This window comes from Lygodium microphyllum, chromosome 10 (assembly GCF_053477565.2).
Source record: "Lygodium microphyllum isolate KBCC chromosome 10, Lygodium_microphyllum_v1.1.10, whole genome shotgun sequence".
NCBI lineage: Eukaryota > Viridiplantae > Streptophyta > Polypodiopsida > Schizaeales > Lygodiaceae > Lygodium > Lygodium microphyllum.
The window spans coordinates 146,083,314-146,107,981 of NC_141144.1; the positions used below are offsets into that span (position 1 = coordinate 146,083,314).

The following is a 24,668-nucleotide window of genomic DNA, read 5'->3' on the forward strand; positions in this document are numbered from 1 at the left end:
GTATCTATTATGTTTCCTTCTGGTGGGAGGATCGATTGGACTGACGAAGTCAATGCCCCACTTCTCAAACGGCTTCAACGGAAGGATAGGTTGCAATGGCATGGCACTTGTCTTCGTGGGTTTCCCCATTCTTTGACAAGCATCACATCTTTTACAGTAATCATAGGAATCTTTGTGGATGGTAGGCCACCAATATCCCGCTAGCAGAGCCTTCCTGGCTGTAGCTTCTCCTGCAAAGTGACCTCCACATGGCTCGTCGTGGCAAGCCTTCAGAACAATCCCAATCTCTTCTCCTACAACACATCTTCTGAGCACTTCATCTTTGCCTTTCTTGTACAGTGCACTACCTAGCAGGGTGTAGGGGGCTGATTCTAGCATGAGCTTCTTCCTTTCCCGACTAGAAATACCAGGAGGGTACTGTTGGGTTGCCAGCAGATTGGCAATGTCTGCATACTAGGGAGTTATAGTTTCTACCAGGAATAAGGAAGCATCAGGAAGGTCTGGATCATCTTGCTCCTCGTCTGCAGTTTGTGGGATACGCGACAGATGATCAGCCAGAACATGGGAACGACCAGGCTTAGTAATCACCTCAAAGTCGAACTCCTGGAATAAAAGGAGCCATCTCATCATTCGTCTCTTCACATCTGCTTTGTTCATCAAGAAGGACAGGGCCTCATGATCCACATAAAATTTAAAGTGGGTAGATAGGAGGTAATGGTGAAACTTCTCCAGGGCAAACACCATTGCCAAGCACTCCAGCTCGGTCACTGTATAGTTCCGTTCCCTATCAGTGACTTTTCGGCTTGCGTAATAGATCGGTTGATCCAACTTCGAGGAGCCCTTCTGGCAGAGGACAGCACCTAGACCTTCAATTGATGCATCAGTGTGTACATGGAACTCTTTCGTCCAATCAGGAGGTTGCAGAATGGGTGCCTCTATCAGACACTGCTTCAGAGTGTGGAAGGCTTTGTCACATTCTTCCGTCCAAGTAAACTCTGCATCTGTCCTCAGAAGCTTGTGCAAGGAGGTTTCCTTTGTTGCAAAATGAGCTATGAACCGTCTGTAGTAACCCACATGGCCTAGGAATCCCCTCAACTGTTTGAGGTTGCTGGGTGCTGTCAGAGCTGCGATCTTTTCAATCTTTGCAGGGTCTGTTGATATCCCTTGTGCAGAGACAATGTGGCCCAACAGAACTCCAGAAGAGACCCCAAAGATGCATTTGTCGGGGTTGAGGGAAATCCCATACTCCCGGCATCGATCAAAGCATTGCTCCAAATGTCCCCAGTGTTCACTGATCAAACTATAGACACAGAAGTCATCCAAATATACCTCAATAAAGTCATGCAGATGATTCTGAAATGCAGCCATCATGACTCGTTGGAAAGTAGCAGGGGCATTGCAGAGCCCAAACGGCATCACTCGGTAAGCATAGGTCCCCCATTCTGTGGTGAAGGTTGTTTTGGATTGGTCTTCTTCTGCGATTTGGACTTGGTTGTATCCACTGAATCCATCCAAAAGAGAATAAAGCTCATGTCCTGCCACTGTGTCCAACAGTTGGTCTGTGAAAGGGATAGGAAAATGATCCTTCTTTGTCTTGGAATTAAGCTTTCGGAAATCCACACATATTCGCAATTTGCCATTCTTCTTGGGTACAACCACGATGGGGGAAACCCATTCACTATTTGCCACTGGATAGATGAACTCGGCTTCCAGAAGCTTGAGAAGCTCCGCTTTCACCAATGTGGAATAATTCGGGTTCATTCGCCTCTGTCGTTGCCGTACTGGCTTGGCATCAGGCTCCAAGTCAATATGATGTTGACATATTGTGGGATCAATCCCCTTTAGGTCTTTGTAAGACTATGCAAACACGTCCAAATTTTCTTTCAACAAGTCGTACAAGGTTGACAACTCCTCTTCTGGGAGACTGCTACCCACCTTCAAGTGGCATTCAGTGCCTTCTGCATCCACAAAGGTTAACTGCCTTTCACCTTCTACTTCACGGATGAAGGTCCCGCGGACTGCTTCTGGGTAGAGATCCGACTCCTTCAAGGGAGTGGTGTCCTCTTCTGATGTCCCACTAGAACCAACTTCTTCTTTTGGTGGAGACTTAGGTTGCTTCTTAAGATGTTGAAATGGGATTAGAGCTGTTTCGGGTTTGGTGTCAAAATTAATTACCTCTTGGCTTGAGGACTCCTCTTCTGAAGATGACACATCCAGGAACGTCACATAACAGGGACCCTCTGATGCCTGTTGGATTTGTGGGACTGGTGCTTGTTGGCACGGTGCATCATCATCATCTTTCTTTGGCAAGGATAGGTTAGGACGGCAGGAGCCACTACTGAAAGACGGCTTGCTCTTCTTAATCCATTCCTTATAAAGGTTTTTCATATGAGAAGATCCATTTACCAGACCAAATGGTACCATCACCATTCTGTCCCATAGCATGAGGTCATCGGCTTCTGATGCTTCTGGAACTTCTTCCTCAAATGTATCCTCTTCAGGTGGGATAGATTCTTCTGTTTCACTTTCATCACCTTCTTCGTACATATCATATCCATCCTCTTCTGTCTCTGTCTCTGTCTTGGCGTCTGCTTCTGCTTCTGGCTCTGTAGGAGCTCTGTAACAGAAGAACAGATTCTCTGTTTCCTCTTCTGCCTCTGTCTATGTCTCTGCGTCTGCTTCTGCTTCTGCTTTTGCTGTGGCCATGTAACAGGGAGAGCAGTACATCCATGCTTCTATCTCACTGTCAGAAGTGATTTCAGAAGTCATTTCTGGTTCAGGCAGGAAGTATTCACCCATTGATAATGGCTTTGCATCTTTTGGAAGTCGGCTTACAGTATCCACTGTTAAGGAATGTGCCACTGTTTTCTTGGAAAGGATCTGTTTGACAACATCTTCATCTGCTGATGTTCCATCCGTAACCTCATTAGGGGAGTCAGAAGATAATTCCAAGGAGGTGGATCCATGTCCTTTTTGAGAACCATACAGTTTCAGCACCACTTTATTGGGTCCTCTGCCCAAGGTCAAGGTTCCTTTGAACCAATCCGTCCTTGCTCTGGCTTCAAAAAGCCATGGTCTGCCTAGTAACAGAGGATAGGATGTACCATAAGAGTTTGGCTTCACCACCAAATAGGTCAACCAATAATCTTTTCCAGCCACTGTAGACTTCACATATGGAAGAATGCCCAAAGGCTTGATTCTACTCTGATCCGCCAGTCTGATGAGCCATTGGGTGGGTTGCACACCTTGTAAGCCTAGATCCTTCATTGTCACATCCGTCATAATGTTTACTGATGAACCTCCATCAATCAGTGCATTTGCAATGAAGCAGCCTTCTATCCACACACCAGTCTCTGGAGTACCCGAATCTAGAAAAGCATTAGCCACATCCACTTCTTTTACAGGCTCTGGAGCCTTGCTGGACTTTGTCACTGTTGAGGGAGCAATCCTTAAACCACGTCTTCTCGTCAGTATAATTTGAACCTTTTCCGGCAACTGGGAGACAACATCAATAATTGTCGGAATGTAAGGTTTGGTTTAAAGGTATCTAGATCTCTGACCAGATCGTATTCCTTAATAGGATCCACTGGCTTCTCTAACCGGTTAGGGAATGGGGCAACACCCATTTTCATTTTCCCTTTTTCTTCCAACAGAGGAATTACAGGAACTTCTTCTGCCACTTGTGGCACTTCCTCCTCTTCTGTCTCCTGGACCTCTGGTCCTGCCTCTGTAACTGTCTCTGTAACTGTCTGTGGCACTGTAGGGCTCTGTACGGCACTGTTAGGCTCTGTTCTGTTCTGTTCTTCTGGTGGAAGACTGAACTTCACTGTTCTGGCAGAAGGGTTATTTTCTTTCTGGATAGGTGGTTCCTTCTGCTTTGCATGCGTGATGGCAGCAACTTCCAATTCCACTAAATTGGAGGTAGGCTCTTGGGCCTTGGCTGGACTATCAGTAGCACTGTTTTTCACTGGGGCTGGGCTTGGACAGTCTTTTGCAGTGTGGCCTTCTCCTTTGCATCGACTGCATAAGGGCTTGTAATCTACTGACCTTCGAGGATTTGGACAATTTGGTGAAATGTGTCCCTTTTCTCCGCATCTGTAACATTCCACTTCTGATCTCTGACCACCGCCAGACTGTCTTCCTCTGTAACTTTGAGAGGGAAATCGTCTGGGTCCGAAATTAGGACCAAACTCTCTAGGCTTGGGTCCAATATCTTGTGTTGTCATTTTGGATTCCAGCAGGTTGAATCTTGCGTCTTCTTCCTTCCTTCTCCTATCATGCATCTCCTTCAGAGAGCAAATGTCCTCTGTATGATTCTTCCGCAAACAGTAGGAACAGAAGGCTCCAGGGATAGTTGGTTTTCGTGTACATCTAGTGGCTAAATGGCCTGCTTGATGACACTTACCACACCAAGTATTTGACCGCATGACATCTCTTCCTGCTCCTGCAACATTGGATATGCTAGCGGTATTCACTTTCAACGTCTGTAGTTGTTCTGTAATCACATCCATCAACTCCTTTTTGATATTTGCAACTGAGTTAGATAAGTAGTCCTTCAAGCTTTCACCTCCTGAGGCACTGGCAGGAGGATTTTGAGGAGTCTCTGCAATCACTGCATAAACGGGTTGGGCTGGTACAAAGGGATCTCTGTTCTGGTTCTGATTCAGAGCTCCTGTTTGAACGGTTGGCTGTTGACTCCAGTTGGTAGGGTTCCACTGTTGCTACTGATTTGGCATTGAGGAAATTGGTTGAGACCATGGTTGTTGTGGTTGAACCACCATTTGAGGCATGGATTGTGGCCACTGTGGATTTGGTGCACTGTACTGTGATACCGGGGGCATCTGTTGGTAGGGGTAGGGAACAGTCCCTGGGACTGCATTTGGTGGATACATCATTCCTGGCAGCACAGGAGGTAGGACTCCTCTTCCTGTATTCATCGCCAATCTAGCTTCCACTTCATCGTACAGTCTTGCACCTTCTGTTGCAGCTTGCAGGGTGGCTGGTCTTTGTAGCTCCACAAACTTATGGACTTCTGGTTGTAATCCTCTGAGAAACACACCCTTCTGAATGCCATCATCTAGATTATGGTTAGTCCATCTCTTCAGGATGGATTCCATTCGTGAGACATAGGCTTCCACTCTTTCTCCAGAGGACTGACTTAGGTTCATAAATTCCTCTCTCATCCGCTCTTCAAAACCTTCACGCCTGAATTTAGTGAGGAAGGCCAACTTCAGGTCGTCCCATGTGCCAAAAGTTCCTGCTGCTTGTCTCTCATACCACTGAAATGCCGCGCCCTTGAAAGTGGCGGGGAATATTGCTAACCAATGCTCAGGGGTTCTGGCATTGTTAGCCACACACGCTACCATAAACTCTGCTACATGAAGATCGGGGTCTTCATTGTACTCTCCCTTAAAAACTGGCAATGGAACTACATTCGTTGGCCTGTCATCAATATTTCCAGGACGGATCTGGCTTGGAAGTGGACCTCCAGCAGGAGGAGGAAGGGCTTGATGTGCCATTGGGACTTCTGTAAAGAGTTCCGCAAGGGCGTCAAAGGCGGCTTCTGCTGCTAGTTCGTTCTCAGCCTTGATTTTTGCTTTTTCTCTTCTCACGTACCTCTGGACTCGTTCTAACGCTTGCCTCTTTATTGCGTCATTCATCAGGGGTGTGGCTCCCCTATGTTGTTAGTGCTCCACAGAGGGTTAACAGAAGGCCTCAGTCTCTGTAGGACTCTCTTGCCAACATTTCTTCTACTTCTTTCTTTTCAACGTCCCTAAATTCTGCTTTCATGCCACTACAAAGGGGAAGGTATTCGGTTCTGAAGGTGTCAAAATGCATACGTCTGAGCATTGTGGTGGTGCCATCATCATAGTAATGCCAGCTTCTGATGGTTTCAACAGTGTATGTTGTGAAAAACACTCTGTCTACCAACTTCCAGTGGGTTGCTAATTGAACAAACAGAAGATTATCAGTACACCAAGCATCCCATGTATCTTGCTGTTGAGCATCCACGAACAAATTCCAACTCTTTTCCTTCTTGTCCCTGTGAACCTCTACAGACCAAGACTCCTGAAGCTTCTTCACAATCTCCCACTTGATGTTGTCTGGAAACTTCTCAATGAATGCCAAATCTTCCATGGATGGTCATTCTCTCTGTTTCTGCTCTTCAGTTTGTTCCCAAACAGTTTGCCACCAAGATGCAAGTTTCTGCTGCTTCAACAGGAAGAGGAAACTGTCCACCACATAAAGCATGCATCATGATGGTGATGTGTTTCCGCCATTGTGGGATGAACTTCTTGTGGAAAGTGGCTTTGATTATGAGGAATTCCAACTCTTCAATGGAAGAAGGAACTTTACAAACATCCATTGAATTCTTCTCTTCTTGGCAATGCCATTTCCTTCATTTTCAGCCTCTTTTGGTGCTTGTTGATGGCAAGTTTCCCCGGCTGCGCACCAAAAACATGGAGCCCCGAGAGGAACACCAAGGAAAAAGAAATTCTCTTGCAAGAAAATCTATCTTGTAACATCAACAAGCTTGTTTATCATGTTTCATATGATCACAATGAAGAAAAGACCACCAGGCACAACAAATCTTCATACAGCATCATGTAAATCTCCCACGGTTTTTAATAGAATCAACCATATTCTTCAATATCTTCACAAAATCCATCAATAGAACAAAGAAAGCAAAGGAATACACCATCTTAGAATGGAAATACATCACATAGTATTCATCTTCAATATCTTCATAGTCTTTTCTCTCAATCTCTCACATACAATCACTCTGTTTAAGTATAACTGGCTATCTCTGACTCTCTCTCTCTCTCTCCATCAATAATACATCATATCCTCACTACAATCTCTCAAAAATCACTCTCAAAAATCACTCTTACGTCGTGGATACCCCTCCCAAGAGGTATGTCTGATATGAAGAGTCACCAGAGCCACTACAGTGTCTCTTCACAGCTCACTACTGTCACTTCACTCTAGTCTTCTCTTGAGTCTTCAGCAGCTACTTCTTCCACTTCTTTCAGCTCTTTTGCACTTGTATTCACCTCTTTTCAAGGCTAGAAAACTTTCCCAAAGTCACACATACATTCTACAGAACACTTACAGAAGCATACAGAACAGTGTACATAACAGTACCAGAATAGCTACAGTACAGAACAGAACAGAAACAGAACAGAAGCAGAAGCTCTACAGAAGACCTACAGAAGGTTACAGAAGGTTATCAAAACCTCATAACTCACTCTTAAACCATTCCAAACTCTCACAACCCATTCAATAAACTTTCTCAAGCTCTCAATCTTCATCCATCAATACTCCTTCCCTCCTTACAGAAGACAATCAGAACAAAACAGACCAAAACAGAAGGTATACAGAACCATTCAGAACCTATCAGAACATCACAGAACCATCAAAAAACATCATGAACTTCCAAAACACAATCATTATCATCTAAAACACTCTCAAACCACTTCCAAATCAATCAATCATCCCATAAAATCAACCATTCAGCTCTCAAAAACAACAAAAATCAGCCAAAAAACAAGTCATTTCAACACTCAACATTCGGAAATCATGTCGGTATAATGCTTCATCATATCCTTAACTTCGCCAAGGACTTAGATGCACTCGACTCATAGCCTCGATCGTCGACCCATCGTTCCATTGGCCTAACAATTTGATTTGGCATTGGCTGTTGACCCACAGGAACAATATTAGAATTGAAACTTGGCCTCCAACATTTGGTGGAGCCAACTGACTTGCCATAGGCATAGTCACACTGGGAGGAGCTGGCAGCAAAGGTATATTCTGAACCATACTTCCTCTCCCATTAGGGTTAGTCATAGGCATCCCTTGACTTCCATTCGTCAATGATGGATTGCTGCCAGGTACTAAACCCACATTAACATTCATTCGGGAGGAGTAGGCCATTTGTAATCGTGCTTCTACTCCCTCTACCCGCGTAATAGTGGTGTCTATGTCTGCCAAGGCCACACTACTCAATTGTACTTGGATATTAAAATCCAACCCATGCAAAAAGAATTGCAATTGGGCAGCCGACGGAATGGGAATATAAGTTTATAACTTATGAAATACTTTCTTCAACTTCTTGGCATATGCTTTCACATTCTCATGAGGATCTTGGCATTTTACATTCAAGACCCGCAACCAATATTGGCCACCTCTTTCAGGGGCATATTCTCCTCGAAAAACTGCATAGAATTAATCAATTGTGGTTATCGTCCCAGACTCTATGCTGTGATACCATACCGCAACCCTTCCTTTTAACGTCATATTGTTAACCCTCAAATGAACGGAGGTGGAAAATCCGGAAAAGCTAAAGCAAAAGACAAAGACAAAGGCCAAGGCAAAGAGAAACGAAAGACAAAAACGTACAAGGAGAAGAGTCCTAAATAAGGGAGAAAGGCGCACAAGGAAAAGCGCAAGTCAAAACTTTTGTAAAAGAGCGCAAGCGCATCATGGTTTAATTCAAGGAGCGCCGGGCTCTCACCTGTGCAATTTGTAAATGTAGACGGGCGGTGGAAAGGAAGCTAGGAAGATAGAAGGACAATGGAAAAAAGGGCCTAGGCTACGGCTGGCCATGTAAAAAAAGGGAAAAGGGGATGACCGCCCAAAAGGGATTTAGGGTTTTGTATATAAAGTTGAAAAGTGAATGAGAAGCTCATTCTTGTGTGTGGCCAAAAGTAGCTCTCCTCTTCTTCTTCTTGTTCTTGCTTTCTTGAGTTTGTGCTTGAGAGAGGGAGTGTGAGAGTGTGAGGGAGTGAGTGTGTGAGGGTGAGGGACCGAGGAGGAGAAGCTCTCCATCTTCTCCTCTCTTCTTCTCTTCTCTTCTCTTCTCTTGTCTTGCTCGCGGCAATGGAGCTTGGAGCGTGGAGCTTGAGGATGGAGCTTGCTTGAAGCTTGCACTTGGATCGTGGAGCTATCGGAGTGCGTGGGAGAGGAGGTAACTCGAATGGCATGGAGGTAAGCTCACTACACCCGTAGATATGGATGGTGCATCGGCTATGTGAGAGGTAGCCATTAGTGCTCAGCTTGGAACGCTTGAAACAATAAGCGGTCCGTGGGTCTTGGTGGTTGAGTGAAAGCTCCCACATTTTGGTTCCGTTGCCGGGACCAATGGATTCAAGCCTTGAGTGCTTGCACGCTTTGAATCGAGCATCAAAGTAAGGGTTTCCCCGAACCGATGCTTGAGATAGGTAGGAAGTGAGGGGGTTGAAGATGGTATTTGATCTCCTTGGCAAGTAGGTTTTTGTTTTATTTGAGGTTTATGTTGTGAGGTGGAGTAGTGTAGGTATTTACTTTGTGATTTGGATGCATTAGAGTAGGAGAAAAAAAGAAAAACAAAGAAAATCAGCATTAGGGTTTCTGTTGTCAAAACAGGGAAAGAGGGTTTGATTTGCTTGCTGATTTGCATTTTGGAGTTTATTGGCTATTCCAGGTATATACAACTCTTCTCCTCCATCCATAGCTTTGATCTGGAGATATGTATGACAGGCCGTGACCTGAATCGTGTGATTCAGGTGATTTATCATCGCGGAGGCAAAAAACGCGCCGCACTCGGCGTGTCCGAGTGACGGCGATTCTGGGCCGAGTCCCAGAATCCGCCCTCGGCCCACTACCACTCGGACCACTTGACTCGGTCCGTCCGAGCGACCTACTCGGCCCGGCCGACTCAGTCCAAAAACTCATTCGGCCCGTCCGAGCGACCCACTCGGCTCGGCTGACTTGGTCCTCGGAGATCCAGATTCGGACTGGCCGAATTTGACATTCGGACCAATCACATTCGGCCCTCGGACGGTCCGAATCGGGCATTCGGCCCCTGTAATTCGGACCTGTTAGGCCGAATTTAGATTTTCTCAAATTTTAACCTGAAGATAGTGAAATTAATTGAAAAACCATACATAGCCAAAACCATATCATAGATCGATCACTGGGCCAAAACTTAGAGCAAGTAGTTCAAAATTTGGCTATAAACGGTTCTCCAAATTACGCATGGTGTTTATCATAATGGCCCTGCGGGCCGGGGGGGACTGCCCCCCCGGACCCCCACAGAGGGGGCTTTGCCCCCGCCGCACCTCCCCCGAGTAGGTTGGAGAGAAAATGCGCACTGTGACAGGTCCTCCAAATTGGACCCTAGTGTAGCAATGGCTCTACGCGAGCATGGAGTCTCACTTGCAATAGAGCAACCAAAAGCCCATACCCGAACAGAGAGAAACAGAGACCCTAGAACATCAATGGGCCAATCTAGCCATCAAGGGCAAAAAGGCCACACCACGAGAACACAAAGACATTGTGTTTATACCATGTCTAGTCAGAGCGAAATGCAATATCAGCAAGTTATCAATGCGAGGATGACTAGACATGACAATCCTGACCATAGATGTACCTTGAGCAGCGCTGCACAAATGACCCAAGACCTCATTAGAGAATCCACGTCTGACTATGCAATTAGGGACTCAAGGGCATCTGTCAGAAGGCTTAAATTTACAAGCCAAGACTCGGAAGATGAAGACATAGTACCACCTGCCTATCTTAGGGTCAAACTCACCACGAGAAGAGAGCATACTATCGATGCTCTGATTGATGAAGGAGCAGATTTTAACATCTTGACTTATGAATCATGGACCCTACTAGGCCAATCAAAGCTCACACTGACTAGTGCAACTCTTAGCCCTTATGGGGGACACCCACAAGCACTCATAGGGAAGCGCAAAATCCTTGCGACAATTGAAACGGAAAGCTTGCATATCCTATTTCATGTTCCTCCAAATAGTGCTAGCTGTGGGAAAGAAACCCTCCTAGAAAGACCCTTCAAAAGGGCGACCAAGTGTGAGGCTGACTATGTAGCACAAAGGATACACCTGACACTACTGGGTGTGAGGATAGTAACAACCTTTAGCAAGGGTGATCTCATCAAACCTCGAGGGAAAGGCAAGGAAGGTGCTGACGTAACAGTCAAGCCTACTAACGAGAGCAAGGACTTGTTGGAAAAACTAATACAAGCACAGGTCGAACAACAAGAACCAGTGAGTGAGGCCAGGCCTGAAGTAAGAAGGTCAAGAGACAATGCCAAGGACGGGCTTGGGACTTACAAATATCGTAGAAGACCCCAAAAGAAGCCCAAGCCTTATAGACACGGGCATCGATGGAGGGTCAGCACAACACCGCGATGGATATCCAAAGCGTTGCTACGTGCTCAAGGGTACTACGCAAGTAACCGATGGATTTGGGTACCAAAATCCCCTGCTAAACCGCCTCTATAGCTAAAGGCCAGAGTGCATCAAAAGCAATGAAGCACAGGAGGAAATCTAAGAGAAACTCTAGGTCTGGAGGCAAGAAACCAGACATGATTAATCGAAGGAAAGAGCCTCAGCCTAGTATGCTAAATAGATATATCTGGCATAAACGCATTGCTCATGTTAATGTACAGCGACTTAAATCAATGCAGGCCCAAAATATTGTTGCAAGATTGCCTAAATTCAAGGTTGCAGAAATGCATAAGGTATGTGAAGCCTGTCAATTTGGAAAACAGGCAAGGAAACCATTTCCTAGACATGTTCAAGAGAGTGAGAAGCCATTGGAATTAATCCACTCTGATGTGTGGATTACTAAAGCTGCATCTCTTGGAGGCTGTCATTATTTTGTCACTTTTATTGATGACTATAGCAGAAAAGTTTGGGTGTATTTTATGAAAAAGAAAAGTGAAGTTTTTGGGCATTTTAAAACTCTTAAAGCTATGGCTGAAAAAGAAACAGGTCTGTAAATAAAATGCCTAAGGTCAGATGGAGGGGGAGAGTACCTCTCAAATGAGTTTGCAAGGTTCCTGCAGGAGCATGGCATAAAGCAGTAATATTCATGCAGTCATACCCCACAACAAAATGGAATTGCAGAAAGGAAAAACAGGCATATTGAAGAGGTGTCTCGTGCCATGCTCAATGAAAAAGACCTGCCAGATTTTTATTGGGCTGAAGCAGTTGCTACAGCAGTCTACATAATGAACAGGACTCCCACTGCAGCAATACATGGGATGACTCCAGAGGAGAGGTATACTGGTAGGAAACCAGATATTTCTCATTTGAAAATTTTTGGTTGCATTGCCTATGTACATGTACCAGATGAGTTGAGATCCAAGTTGGATCCAAAAGCTGAGAAGTGCATCTTTATTGGTTACTCTCTGCAGCAAAAAGGGTATAGATGCTATAACCCTTCTATTCGTAAGTTTACAGTGAGCAGAGATGTTATTTTTGATGAGATGAGTAGCTGGTATAAACCAGTAAATGTGATTGATGATGTAGATGCACAAAATGGTAATGCTGCACAGAATTCACAGCAGCAGTCACAAAATATTAGTGGACCTGGAGCGTCCTCTAGCAGTGGTTCACATTCTTTGCCATGGACAAGCAGATTGAGATCATGAGAATCTTCTCAAAGCAATGCAGATAGTGGTATGCAGGTATCACGAAAAGGAAAAGAGAAGGTTGATCAGCCCATGTTTGATGTGAATGCAAGTCACTCTTATGTGGATGGTGAATCCAGTGGCTCAGAACAGAGCATTGATGATGAGTTGGGTATTTCCTTCTATTGTTACACCTGGAGTAAGGAAGACCAGGGATATTTTGAGAGCACCTGGGAGTGAACCTATTTTGCGCAGGTCTACGAGAGCTAGGTATCCAGTGGATAGGCTGAAATATGATGGATTTACAGCCATTCACTATGCATATATGGTCAAAGTGATACAGGAACCAGAACCCACTTCTTTTGAGCAAGCCATGGGAAAAGAAAAATGGGAGAAAGCCATGGATGCCTTGGAAGCAAATGCTACATGGGAATTGATACCTTTGCCTAAAGGTAAAAATGCAATTGGCTGTAAGTGGGTTTATAAGGTGAAGCACAATGCAGATGGTTCTGTGAACAGATACAAGGCAAGATTAGTAGTCAAGGGGTATGCACAAACATATGGTATTGACTATGAAGAAACATTCAGTCCGGTTGCAAGGATGGCAACCGTAAGAGCAGTCATTTCTATGGCTGCATCAAAGGGATGGTCTTTACATCAGATGGATGTAAAGAATGCCTTCTTGCATGGTGATTTGCAAGAAGAGATCTATATGGAGCAGCCACCAGGTTATGTGCATGCTGTTCATCCTGAGTTTGTTTGCAGGTTGAAGAAAGTCTTGTATGGCTTGAAGCAAGCACCTAGAGCATGGTCTGACAAGATAGGACAGTATCTTGTCACTATTGGCTTTCAGATTTCCAAGGCAGATTTCTCACTTTATGTGAGAAAAACAGAGAAAGGTATTATGCTACTTGTCATTTATGTTGATGATTTGATTATGACAGGTGACAGTGATGAAGATATCCTTCATGTGAAAATGCTATTGAAGCAGAAGTTTGAGATGAAGGATTTGGGAGAGCTGCGTTATTTCTTGGGCATTGAGGTGATTAGATCACCGAGTGGGATACAGCTCTTGCAGAGGCAGTATGGATTGGACATGCTGTCCAAATATGGGATGACAGGCTGTAAGCCTATTTCAGTTCCTTTGGAGCAGAATGTGAAGCTGAGCGCAGATGCAGGTGAGCTTCTGGAAGACCCTACTATGTACAGATGCATAGTAGGAAGCTTGATTTATATGACTATTACCAGGCCAGATTTGAGCTATGCTGTTGGACTGGTAAGTCAGTTTATGCAGGCTTCAAGGAAACCGCATTTGGATGCGGCTAGACGTATACTCAGGTATGTGAAGTCCACATTGCAGTATGGACTATTTTATGAGACTGTGGTTCAGATACAGCTGCATGGATACACTGATGCTGATTGGGCTGGTAGCATTTTTGATAGACGATCTACCAGTGGATATGTGTTCTCTTTTGGGAGTGCTGCAGTCACTTGGAGCAGCAAGAAACATCCTACAGTTGCGTCGTCCAGCACAGAGGCTAAGTACAGGGGTGCAGCAATGGCTGCATGTGAGGTAGCTTGGTTGCATAAGCTACTTTATGATATGCATTAGCCTACAGATGGGCCAGTTGTCATTTATTGTGACAACATGAGTAGTATACACTTGGCAAATAACCCAGTCTATCAATGCTAGAACAAAGCACATTGAGGTGCATTATCACTATGTGCGGGAGAGGGTTTTACTAGGTCTTATTGATCTAGTTTATGTCAGCACAGAGGATCAGGTAGCTGACATATTCACGAAGGCATTGGGCGGCGCAGAGAAGCTGCGCAAGTTCAGAGACCTGCTTGGTGTGCAGGAATTGGGATTGAGCTCGAGGGGGAGTGTTGAGATATCGAGCTCCACTCGTGATACGCCAGGGTGACCGTTGTGTATTTATGTCACCGACTTGTCAGTTTTGCAGATGCGGTTGGTACACTGCCCATGAATAATAGCTAGATGACAGCTATCCTTATCTACTCTAGTTCCTGGCTCAGTTAGTATGCCACCTTAGTTAGTTGAGTTTGGTTTGAGACCCATATATAGGGTTCTTCTATTTCTATGTATGAGAGTTCTTTTTGGCTTACACAACTAAGAAGAGGAAAACTGTTTTCAGCCTCCATCTCTGTGTGTATTCCCCCATTGTGCAAGCAAGAAAGCTTCAAGTGAGACTCCTTCCTTCTCTCCCACAATCTTGACAGGGTATTGGTTTGGGAAATTGTTAAATAAGGGATAGTATATATATCAAGAAATTCTTTAAAATTTTTGGAGCTCCATATAATATATACTAGCATTTAGGACTGTTAAGTTGCTCCCCCCCACACATCGTAATTCACTTTCCTCATCTTTCTCTTGTATTTCTCTTAACTTTACTCTGTGTGTGTGTGCCCGCGCGTGCATGCTTCTCTCTCTCTCTATGCCTCTCTCCTCTCTCTCTCTCTCTCTCTCCAATTTTTTACTCTCTTCTCTCTCTCTAAATGGTTTCTTTATTTTTCACCCTTCCTACCTTCCAATTCTTTCTTCTCTAAGTTTCTCTCTCTCTCTCTCTCTCTCTCTCTCTCAAATTCTCTCTTTATCTCCCCCTAGTTTTTTTCCTCTTTAAATTCCTCTCTCTCTCTCTTATCACTTTGGATTTTTTCTTCCCTCTCTTTCCTTATCAGTCAATTTTTTTTTCATTCCCTTCCTCTCACTCTCTCTCTCTAAATTTCCCACTCTAATTTTCTCTCTCTAGATTTTGCCCTCTCTCTTCATTCTTTCTCTCTCTAAAGCTTCCCCCTCTCTTGTGTCAACTTTTATACTCTCTCTCTCTCTCTCTCTCTCTCTCTCTCTCTCTCTCTCCATGTACAAATTTTTCTCTCTTTTCCTCAATATCTGGGCGATTTAAGGGGGAGATTTAAAATTAGGTTTAATAACATTAGAGGCTTGGAATCATTTTGATCTCACTCGTAGTTTGGATAACACCCAGGTCACAAGTAAAATAATATAATAATATAAATTATATGATAATATGGTAATTTAAAAATATTCATGTAACCCATTTGGGAGGGTGGAAATCCTTTCTTGTCTTGCAAACCTTAAGCGGCTTAGCGATAGCCCGCTGCATCTATATCACATGTTGTAACCACCTTAAGCGGTTTATTAGCCGGGCTATATCATATGGCTATGGCTTAGGCCCGCTGCATCTATATCACATGGGGTAACGAGCTTACCTTACTTTAATACGAAAGGCGTATTAGGAACTCGCTTGGGAAGAAGATTTATAATAGAGGGTTGTTAGATGACACTCTAATGGCCCCTTTCTCACGTCCAACTTCTGGGGACGCCAGCAGAGACTATTTTGAAGGCCACAACGTAACACGGTGCAGGAAAGACTGTGAGGGGTGGTACAATTCTCCTGTTGACACGGCGACACTAGACAGCGCCACATGTCCTGACAAGACAAAATACTCGCCACGTCTCCCGAACCTGCCGTCCTTCATTCTCATGGGGCCCGCTCGCCTTTTCCTTCCTTCTTTCGCCATCATCATCGTCGTCACCCTCCCCCCACAAAAAAAAAAACAGACCCAGACGATCTCCGAGACAGCGATAATCATATTCTGATCCTTCGACAGCTTATAAGTTACACAGGCAACTACAGCTTATGCGTTACACAGGCAATAATACAGACAGAGGAGCAAAGTCAACCATAGCCAGTACAGAAGAAGAACCACAGATCGATACAATCCATCGGCCATGTTGACATGTCGTCTCCTCTTCTTGCCAAAACATTCCTGCTACCATGATCCCATAAGATTTCTCGGAGGTACCAGGTGCAGCTAGAACTAGAGGCATCTGCTTGCGTTAGTATTGAAGTCAGATCAACCATCATTAGGTTACGATTCAGGATACAGCAGACAGGTATTCATCTGAGCTTTTTGATTGTGCCCTCTTAACACCTGCGATTGTTTATACGCCCTTCCTACATGCCATGGACCGGCTGCTCACGGTTGAGCCTAAGGAGCTAATTCTGAGCTTCGAAGTTGGAGAGAGAACATGTGCTACCATACACCTCACGAATGTTATGTACACAATGCATGTTGCCTACATGGTCCAGCCCGTCCCACCGAGAAGATGCATCATCAAACCCACACATGGCATCATCCCGCCGCTTGGTGTTGCGAGTGTGGAAATTATACTTCCTCCTCAATCCGAGCTGCCAGAGTCAGTCCCATACAGTGAGGACAAATTCCTTGTCAAAAGTGTGGTGGTTCCTGGAGGTGGCAGTAATGAGTCAGTGTCCCTTGACTGGTTTACAGCAAAGAAGAAGCAGGTCTTCTCGGACCATGGCATGAGGATTATATATGTTGGTGGAGGCATTCTGAGAAAGTTGGTGGAAAATGGGTGCATGGAGGATATCCGGGAGGTGTTAGAGTTGGATGGGACACTGATCAACACCCAAGATGATCAGGGACGCACTGCTATGCACATTGCGGTCGCAAGCAGAAGGCCTGAACTAGTTCAGCTACTACTGGAGTTCATGGCAGATTTGGAGGTGAAAGATCAATCAGGCCAAACAGTTTTGCATGTGGGTGCATCAATAGGGGAGGCTCTTATAGTAGAGCTTTTGTTGGCAAGGGGTGCAAAGCATGACTCAAGGAATCTGCTAGGATGGACATCTCTACACAGTGCAGTGGCAGGAGGGCATGCAGATGTGGTGCGCTTGTTGGCTCAGAATGGGGCAGATGTGGATGCACCAGCTGACGATGGAAGAGCAGCGGTTCACATTGCAGTTGATGAAAGCAGGCATGAATGTTTGACAGCACTGCTGGAAGAGGGTGCTCAAGCTGACATCCGATGGAGGGAGCGTGGTGAGTATCCCCTTCACAAGGCAGCAGCAAGGGGGGATGATAAAGCTGTAAAACTTTTATTGGAGCATGGGGCAAGCAGGGATGTACGCAACAAAAAAGGCCAAACACCTAGGGACCTGATGACTGAGAGAAAACAAGATTTTTATCTTTTAGAGGAGCTCACCCTTGGCGATGAGTTAAGAACAGCTTCTCGCAATGGAAAAGTTGAAGATGTGCAACTGAGTTTAAGGAGAGGAGCTTTGATCGATGGGAAAGATCAACATGGATGGACTGCTCTTCATTGTGCTGCATTCAAGGGTCATACACTTGTTGTTTGCAATCTCCTTCAAGAAGGTGCTGACATATCAAGCAAAGATGCTGCAGGCTACACCCCTCTTCACTGTGCAGTGGTAGCAGGTCAGACAGACGTTGTCAAGATCCTGCTCAACCATGGAGCCTCTGTGAGTGCTTGCAACAATAGGGGCAACACTGTTTTTGACCTTGCTCATCAATTGAACTACAGCTTGGAGAACATAGAACTGACCTCTGAAGAGCTCAGCCAAAGAATCCAGACGCATGCACATGAACATGATGATGGAAGCTGTGCAGAGAAACCTGAGCAAGTCTTCAGCTGCTTGAATAAAGGTTTTCATTTAGCAAGCATATCACCTTCTTTCAAGTTGAACATGTCCTCAAAACTCAATTTTTCGTCATCGGTGGAGCCAAGGACGAATAACCTTGCAGCCTGACTAGCCAAAATGTGATTTGATTGCTCTCTGCTGCAGATATGTCAGACCGTTCAATACAGGGTTGCTTCATCGTTGCAAAATGGCATTGCCTAACAAACATGTCACACTGGATGATGTTCACCTGTCACTTAAATATCCAAGTTGCTGTAGCCATTCAGCATTGAACTGATACCCAAGGGACTGGTGGTTTTTCCCTGTTACCCTATATGGGTATCATTGAAACATTAAGCCTTGTAGATACAACTGTTACCGTGACTGTGTACAGAATTCTTTGGACTTCTACTGAGTCCCTTATGAGGGTGCCTATGAGAACATTTTTGGTAGTTGGGAAGATCATCATGCTACTCTGGAAGCATGATTCTCTCTGGTAAGACCGTCGAGAGTTTCTACTCTGTGTACACAATGCGAGCAACTAAGCGATGTAAACTCTGTTTCTAATTCAGATTCATGCATTATGCTGGTTCCCAACCAGCATCCTGATTCCATGATCATTGATCCTTTTATTTCATTCATTTGACAAGTTTGCCATACATTATGCAAGCTCTTGGAAACTGTTTTCAAAGTACAGTGTAATTCTGTTCAGTTCATGTATACAGCGCAGTGCCCGACAGTAGAGGGATGCCTTTTCTATATGAGAACATTTTGTATGAGCACAACTCCCATGTTTTCCATCCATCTGGATATCTTCTTTCCTTCATCATTTTCATCATGGAAATAATAGCTTCTTGAGGTCTCATTTAAAAATATATATACATTGAAATTGATCGTGGTTTGTGAAATATCTTTGCATGTCATTTTCAGTCGACATATAATACAAATTGATTCTCTCTCACATTTTCGTCCAATCGACTCTCCATACGGTTATAAACTAATTATGCTTAACATTTCCACTTAGTGGACTCTTCGTAGCTTGCTGCATGAGCATCATATTATATTTATTGACTCATTCAAATCTTCATTGTGTTCATTGTCTCCGAGTTATTCTAACCCTAATCATATCATGTTTTTGCATTAGGGTTTTCTTCACATGGTATCAGAGCAAGTTTCTCTTTGATGAAACCTCGGCCTTTGATCTGAAAGCCCTATGCAAGAATTAGGAACAATAGGAGGGAAAGATGACTTTAAATACATCTTCACCACATCATCATGATGCTCTCGAGCCTAGCACATTGAGACACAAGATGGAGTGGGCCTCATAGCTTGCTCCTCCAACTTTCGGCATGGCCAAAGAGTCTTTGGACTATCATTTAGTCCATAGGCCATATGACATCTCACGAGCCTAATATGATCTCGTCCTCATGTATCAAGCTCAACAATGGATTAAAAGTAAATTTTGAGTTTTCCCCTTTAGATTTAGTGTACTAGTCTAATTTTGTAGGAAAGATGGAACCTCCACAAAGAACTGACCATCCTAATGTGGAAATTGGCATGGAGTACAAACCATTTTTCTCTCTGCCACTCTCTCTCCATCTCTACCTCTTTCATCTCTTCCATACACATCTCTACCTTCATTTACTCCTATGTCAAGTATGTAAATCAATACTTCTCAATGTTTTGGATTCACTTAAGCTTTTCCATAAGATATTGGTGATGCTCAAGATGAAGGAACTTTTCACACCAAGTATTGGTTCATAAACCCTAAAGAAGATGGATTTTTCCATTTGAACTCAAGAAAAAGAAAGCAAAAGTTGTAAGATTCATTGGTGAGTGTTGCTTCTTCATCTTTTCCTTCAACTTTTACATCTCACGATCAATTTGATTTTTGTAAATCATTTTTTTAAAATTTGCATTTAATGGTAAAAACGAACCGAATTTATTTTCCACATCTACACCAATTAAAAAATTCATTTAATCTCCCGCCCATCCCACCCACTAGTTCCGTTGCATCTTCCTCTCAGCCTCCATTAACTGTACCTTCACCACACATCACATCGGGGGGGTCCTTCATCCTTAGGCATGCCTTTAGGACCTCGTATTTTCATTAGCCAAGTGGTGTCTCCTTGATGGAGGTCCATCCTCTCATGCAAACACTTTTGGGATTTTCATGGCCTAAGAATGTTACCTAGTCATTGCTGAGTGTGGATCACTTGGTACCAGAGTTTACCTCCATGGCATTACCTAGTGGGCCTTTTGATCATTTTGTTATATCCTAGCATATTCCAATGCCTTTGCATCAATCAACACCCATTTGACATTTTCAGCCTACTTTTTCCTACCCACCTCTTGCACCTCTTACTTGTCCCCTTCCTCCTCCTTATCCATCTTATTCCACTTAATGGACACCTCATGGTTCTTCCTTCTCATTAGCAAAACATGCCTTTAATGACAATACTTTCTTTAACGGGTTGAACTTCACTACTTGGTCAAACATAATGAGACATGTCCTTGACTCATAGAACCTATGGGATACAGTGTAGGGGTTGGAACCCCAATGTGATCCTGTACTTATTGCATACAAGGTTGTCCCTTGATGGAAGGCTAGAAATTCTTCCGCAATTGTCAAGCTTATGCAAGGTCTATTACCTAAATTTCATTTGTATCTTTAACATTTTGATTTAGCATCTAAGCGTTGGGCACACTTAATTGACCATATGCCAGTCAAGATAGGACACATCCCATGAATTTGGATCATGAGCTCCAAAACTTTAAAATCACTAATCAACATGGCTTGAAAGTCAAGTTGGCTAAGTATTGGTGCCTTCTCACCGAGTTCTCTACCACGGGGGCTCCTAAGTTCTAGAATGATTAGGTCACATTGTTTCTTAACAAGCTACAGAGAAAATACTTCCATTTTGTGTAGTAGGTGATCTCATAGTCCACTATGTCCACATTCCTTGAATTTAAGCATCAATTACTATGTTATACTTTATTGTTCAATCAATTTGATAGTTTGATCTCTTTAGAGGGGGCTCACATTATTTCTTCTCAGAAGAAGCAGTAAGGAAATGATTAAAAAAATCAAAATTCCAATCAAAATTTTAAAAAAAGCCAAAATTAAGGTAGTGAGATCCAAGGAAACTCCCAGTCATCTCTAAAATATGGGTGGAAGAATGTACCAAAGAAAAATTGCTATTATCAACATTGTTAGAAGGCTAGCCACTTTGACAAAGAGTGTCAATCAAAGACAAGAGACACAACACCAAAAGCTAAGACTCACACCCTCACCCCTCAATCGAACAACCACTAGAAGGGGAGACAGCCCTCAACATTGGTAGTGGAAAAACTAGATCCACGCAACCACCGGCCATAGTGATCATAGAGATGTCGACAATTGCTCTTCCCATAGTGGCTACCTCATTAACTTGGGCATGGCACCCATCTCTTAGGCTAGCTATAAGCAAGAGACAGTGGCGGATTCCATGCCAAGGCCAGAGTTTAGGGCTCTCTTTGATGGTATCATAGAGGCTATCTAATTGAGGATCTTATTGGTAGCATTTCAGCTTCCATACAACTCCCCTAGCATTGTCTACCATGACTGCTAGAGTGCCATTTCTCTTGAAGAAAATCCCATCATTACACAATGGACATGACATTTGGGTGTCCACTTTCACTTCACCAAAGAGTAGGTTGAGCCAAGAACCATTCTCCTAGTGTTTGTGCCTTCATCAAATAACTTTGCAAACATATTGACCAAGGTAGTCAATCGATTGGTGCTTCAATATTTAGTACCTAGGAATAGATTTGATATACCCTCCCATACTTCTTCGAATTGACGAGAAGAGGGTAATTCCCTCTAGCTTTCCCTTCTAGTTTGAGAGGGGGAAGCTTTCTTTTCTTGGTGATGTGATAGGATGTTTTTTATTGTTTCTTTATCAAAAATTCTATATATTGTACTTTGTATCTTCATGCACATCATCAAGATGAGATGATTGTAAAAGGGTACTTGGAAAAGTGGAACAATGCCCCTATGAGGGCATTGTTCAAGTGACATTGTTACATAGAATTTTGCATGAGCATGATCACACTTGCATCACCTCTATTATCGGTAGTCTAGTCAACTCATGTGTGAGTTTGGGCTATGCATAGCATTACTAAATATTTTAGGCATTTTATGGTGGTCACATTAGTGATTATTGGCCATTTATTGCTGGTCAAACAACATTAAATGTTGGATGACCTACTATCATTTATGGAATTATTTTTTCCTATATATTCTAGGCTCCCTCCTCAGTCAATCATTCATCACCCAAGGTTATGTTGGAGACAGAAAGCCGGTGCCAGTGCACCTACACAACCATTGACTCATTATTGTATGTGGCTGTCTTGTGTTTGGTATATGGATTCCAGTTCTTGAGCATTCTTTTGAGTTCTCTTCTTCATAGTGTTCTTCTGTGTTTTCTCTTTTGTCTTGTGTTTAACAATTTATTTTAGCATCTGTTTGTGCTTCGATTACTGCATCCACTTTTGACATGGTGCCAGATTTTAGGATCTACACTCCTACTACTACTATATTTTGTTGATTACATGTCATTTTCTTTCCTCAGCTAATAAAAAAATCTCTTCCTACTACCAATCATGCTATTTATAGCCATCTAGATTTTTGTCTTTTGCATTTAATACACCACGAGCTTGCATTTTGTACTTCCACAACTGCATTTATAGTTTGGCTTCCCCGTGCTACACGAGGCAGCTCCTAAACTACTAGCGACTACTATCCTTTGCTTAGCATACCTGTGTTCCAATATCTACTCTTGATACTGTTGGGCGACATCTTTTGGCTAGCTTTTTGCGCAAATTTTTGTGATTTCAACATTGTGATTTTTGTGATTAGCTTGTGTATTTTGCAGAAGTCGGTGCTATTGGTTTAGCTATATTCTCTCTTCTCTCCTCTTCTTTCCTTTATTTTCTCTTTTTGTCCTCTCTAGATGTCTCCTTGCTGTTGTTCCACTGATGAAAAATTACATGGCCTTGATTACCTAACATGGAGTGCTATTTATGAAAGCATGGTTTGTATAGAAGCAGCTATGGTGTGTTGTGTTTAGAGATTGTGAGCATCTTGAGTATCCTACTCTTCTAGCTAATTTTGATTTGGAAAACTATGAAGAAGTTATTCTCACATGGGGCATTGATGATGCTTGTGCATATTTTGCTCTTCTTTGCTACAATGCAAATAAGTGCTTATGGTAGTCACCTCTTGTAGGATTGCTCCGATGATTTGGATAAAGCTTTAGATGTATGGCACCCCGTCAACCATGCATATTGTCACTCTTTATGGACAGATCCAGGAGATGAATTTTGAGCCGAAGGACAGTATTCTATCATTATTACTTCGTGTTACACAAATACATGACCAACTTAAACACATGCAATCTTCTCTTCCAGAATCTCCTCTTGTGGTGACCATGTTCTACAACCTCTCTTTGGAGTTTGATGGAGTAGGTAATGCTTTGAGTGCTCATATGTCATCAACACTCATAAGTTTTCTACATATGTCCTTTACTAGTTGAGCATGAGACATTTTTGCGGTTAGAGAGGAGGCTTCCATCATAGTATGGTGGCTTTAGTGAGGCCTTTGCAGCTTCAAAGAGGGGTGACAACATGAAGAAGAAGTCAAAGGCCCATTGTGATATCTCATAAGTGGGGACATTTACACAAGGCTAGTAAAGAGTTACAAAGACGAATAAGAAGAAGAACAAGCAAGATTTGGACTCCTTCGCTGAGTTACCCTCTTCCTCCGACTTTGACTTAAATTCTTCAGCCAAGGCATGGAAAGGATTATCTTCTTTAGATTGTAGGCTTGGTAGCCCTTCCTTATGCTACTTTCTAGTATAGGTGATGTGGTCATCCCCTCCTTTCGTTGCTTTCCAGTATAGGTGATGTGTTCATTCCTCACGACTCTCTAGTGCCAGAGAAGGAGTATGAGAGGATGCTAAGGTGGGGCAAGTGAGCCTCATCTATCCAGATATATATGTGTATAGGTTCCCATGAGGGATGTCTCTCACACATCAACTAATTAGTAGGTTCAAATCTTAGAGCTACGATTAACATCTAGGTTCACGATGGGATGTTCCTTGACATAGAGTGGGATTTGCTCCTACTTTGAGCTCACATGAGGGGACATCAATGGGGAATCAATGGTCATGTATATTTAGAGGCATTTTTGACAGGATGGTCTTTTATGCTACAGCGAGACATTGTTGACAGACATAGAGATATCCTCTGATTCTTCTCTATTTTTAGGAGGTGGTATGATTGACATTGACACTCTGGTTCTCTCTAAGGTGCCTTGGTGGTGGCTTGATCACCCACTTCTTAGATATCCATGGTTCTATTCTATTGGATTTTGTTCTCTTGCCAAATACAAAAGTTACCTATCAGCAAGTTTTTATGTGCTTTTATTATTACATGTAAGTGAATTTGTCCATATATAGAATCATTAGTATAACAATATTTTCATGCACAAGTATCACTTTGTCATTTCACATACACAATTCTAATATTATGTAATGCTATGAGACTATAGCACTGGTGCTATCTCATGGTATTCCATGGTTTTAGAATCTAAATAAAATTATCCTAATGAAATAAAAAACTAACAAAATATTTTTTTATTCATAAAATTTTAATTGTGGACTTCTAAATATAAAAATTATTAACATTGCAAACTTAATGTTCAAATCTATACTAGA

At 43.2% G+C, this 24,668-nt stretch overlaps 1 protein-coding gene across 1 annotated transcript; it reads left to right on the top strand.

Annotated features, from left to right (window-relative positions):
• Positions 1–16,019: 16,019 nt before the first annotated feature.
• Positions 16,020–18,522, top strand: LOC148030662 (protein VAPYRIN-like). Its single transcript, XM_087687298.1, has one exon. The coding sequence runs from the start codon at positions 16,432–16,434 to the stop codon at positions 18,037–18,039; it is 1,608 nt and encodes a 535-aa protein (XP_087543424.1). The 5' UTR covers positions 16,020–16,431; the 3' UTR covers positions 18,040–18,522.
• Positions 18,523–24,668: the final 6,146 nt, after the last annotated feature.

Bases quoted from the DNA above. Each gene is read 5' to 3' on its own strand.
- LOC148030662 (XM_087687298.1), top strand. From the start codon at position 16,432: ATGGACCGGCTGCTCACGGTTGAGCCTAAGGAGCTAATTCTGAGCTTC.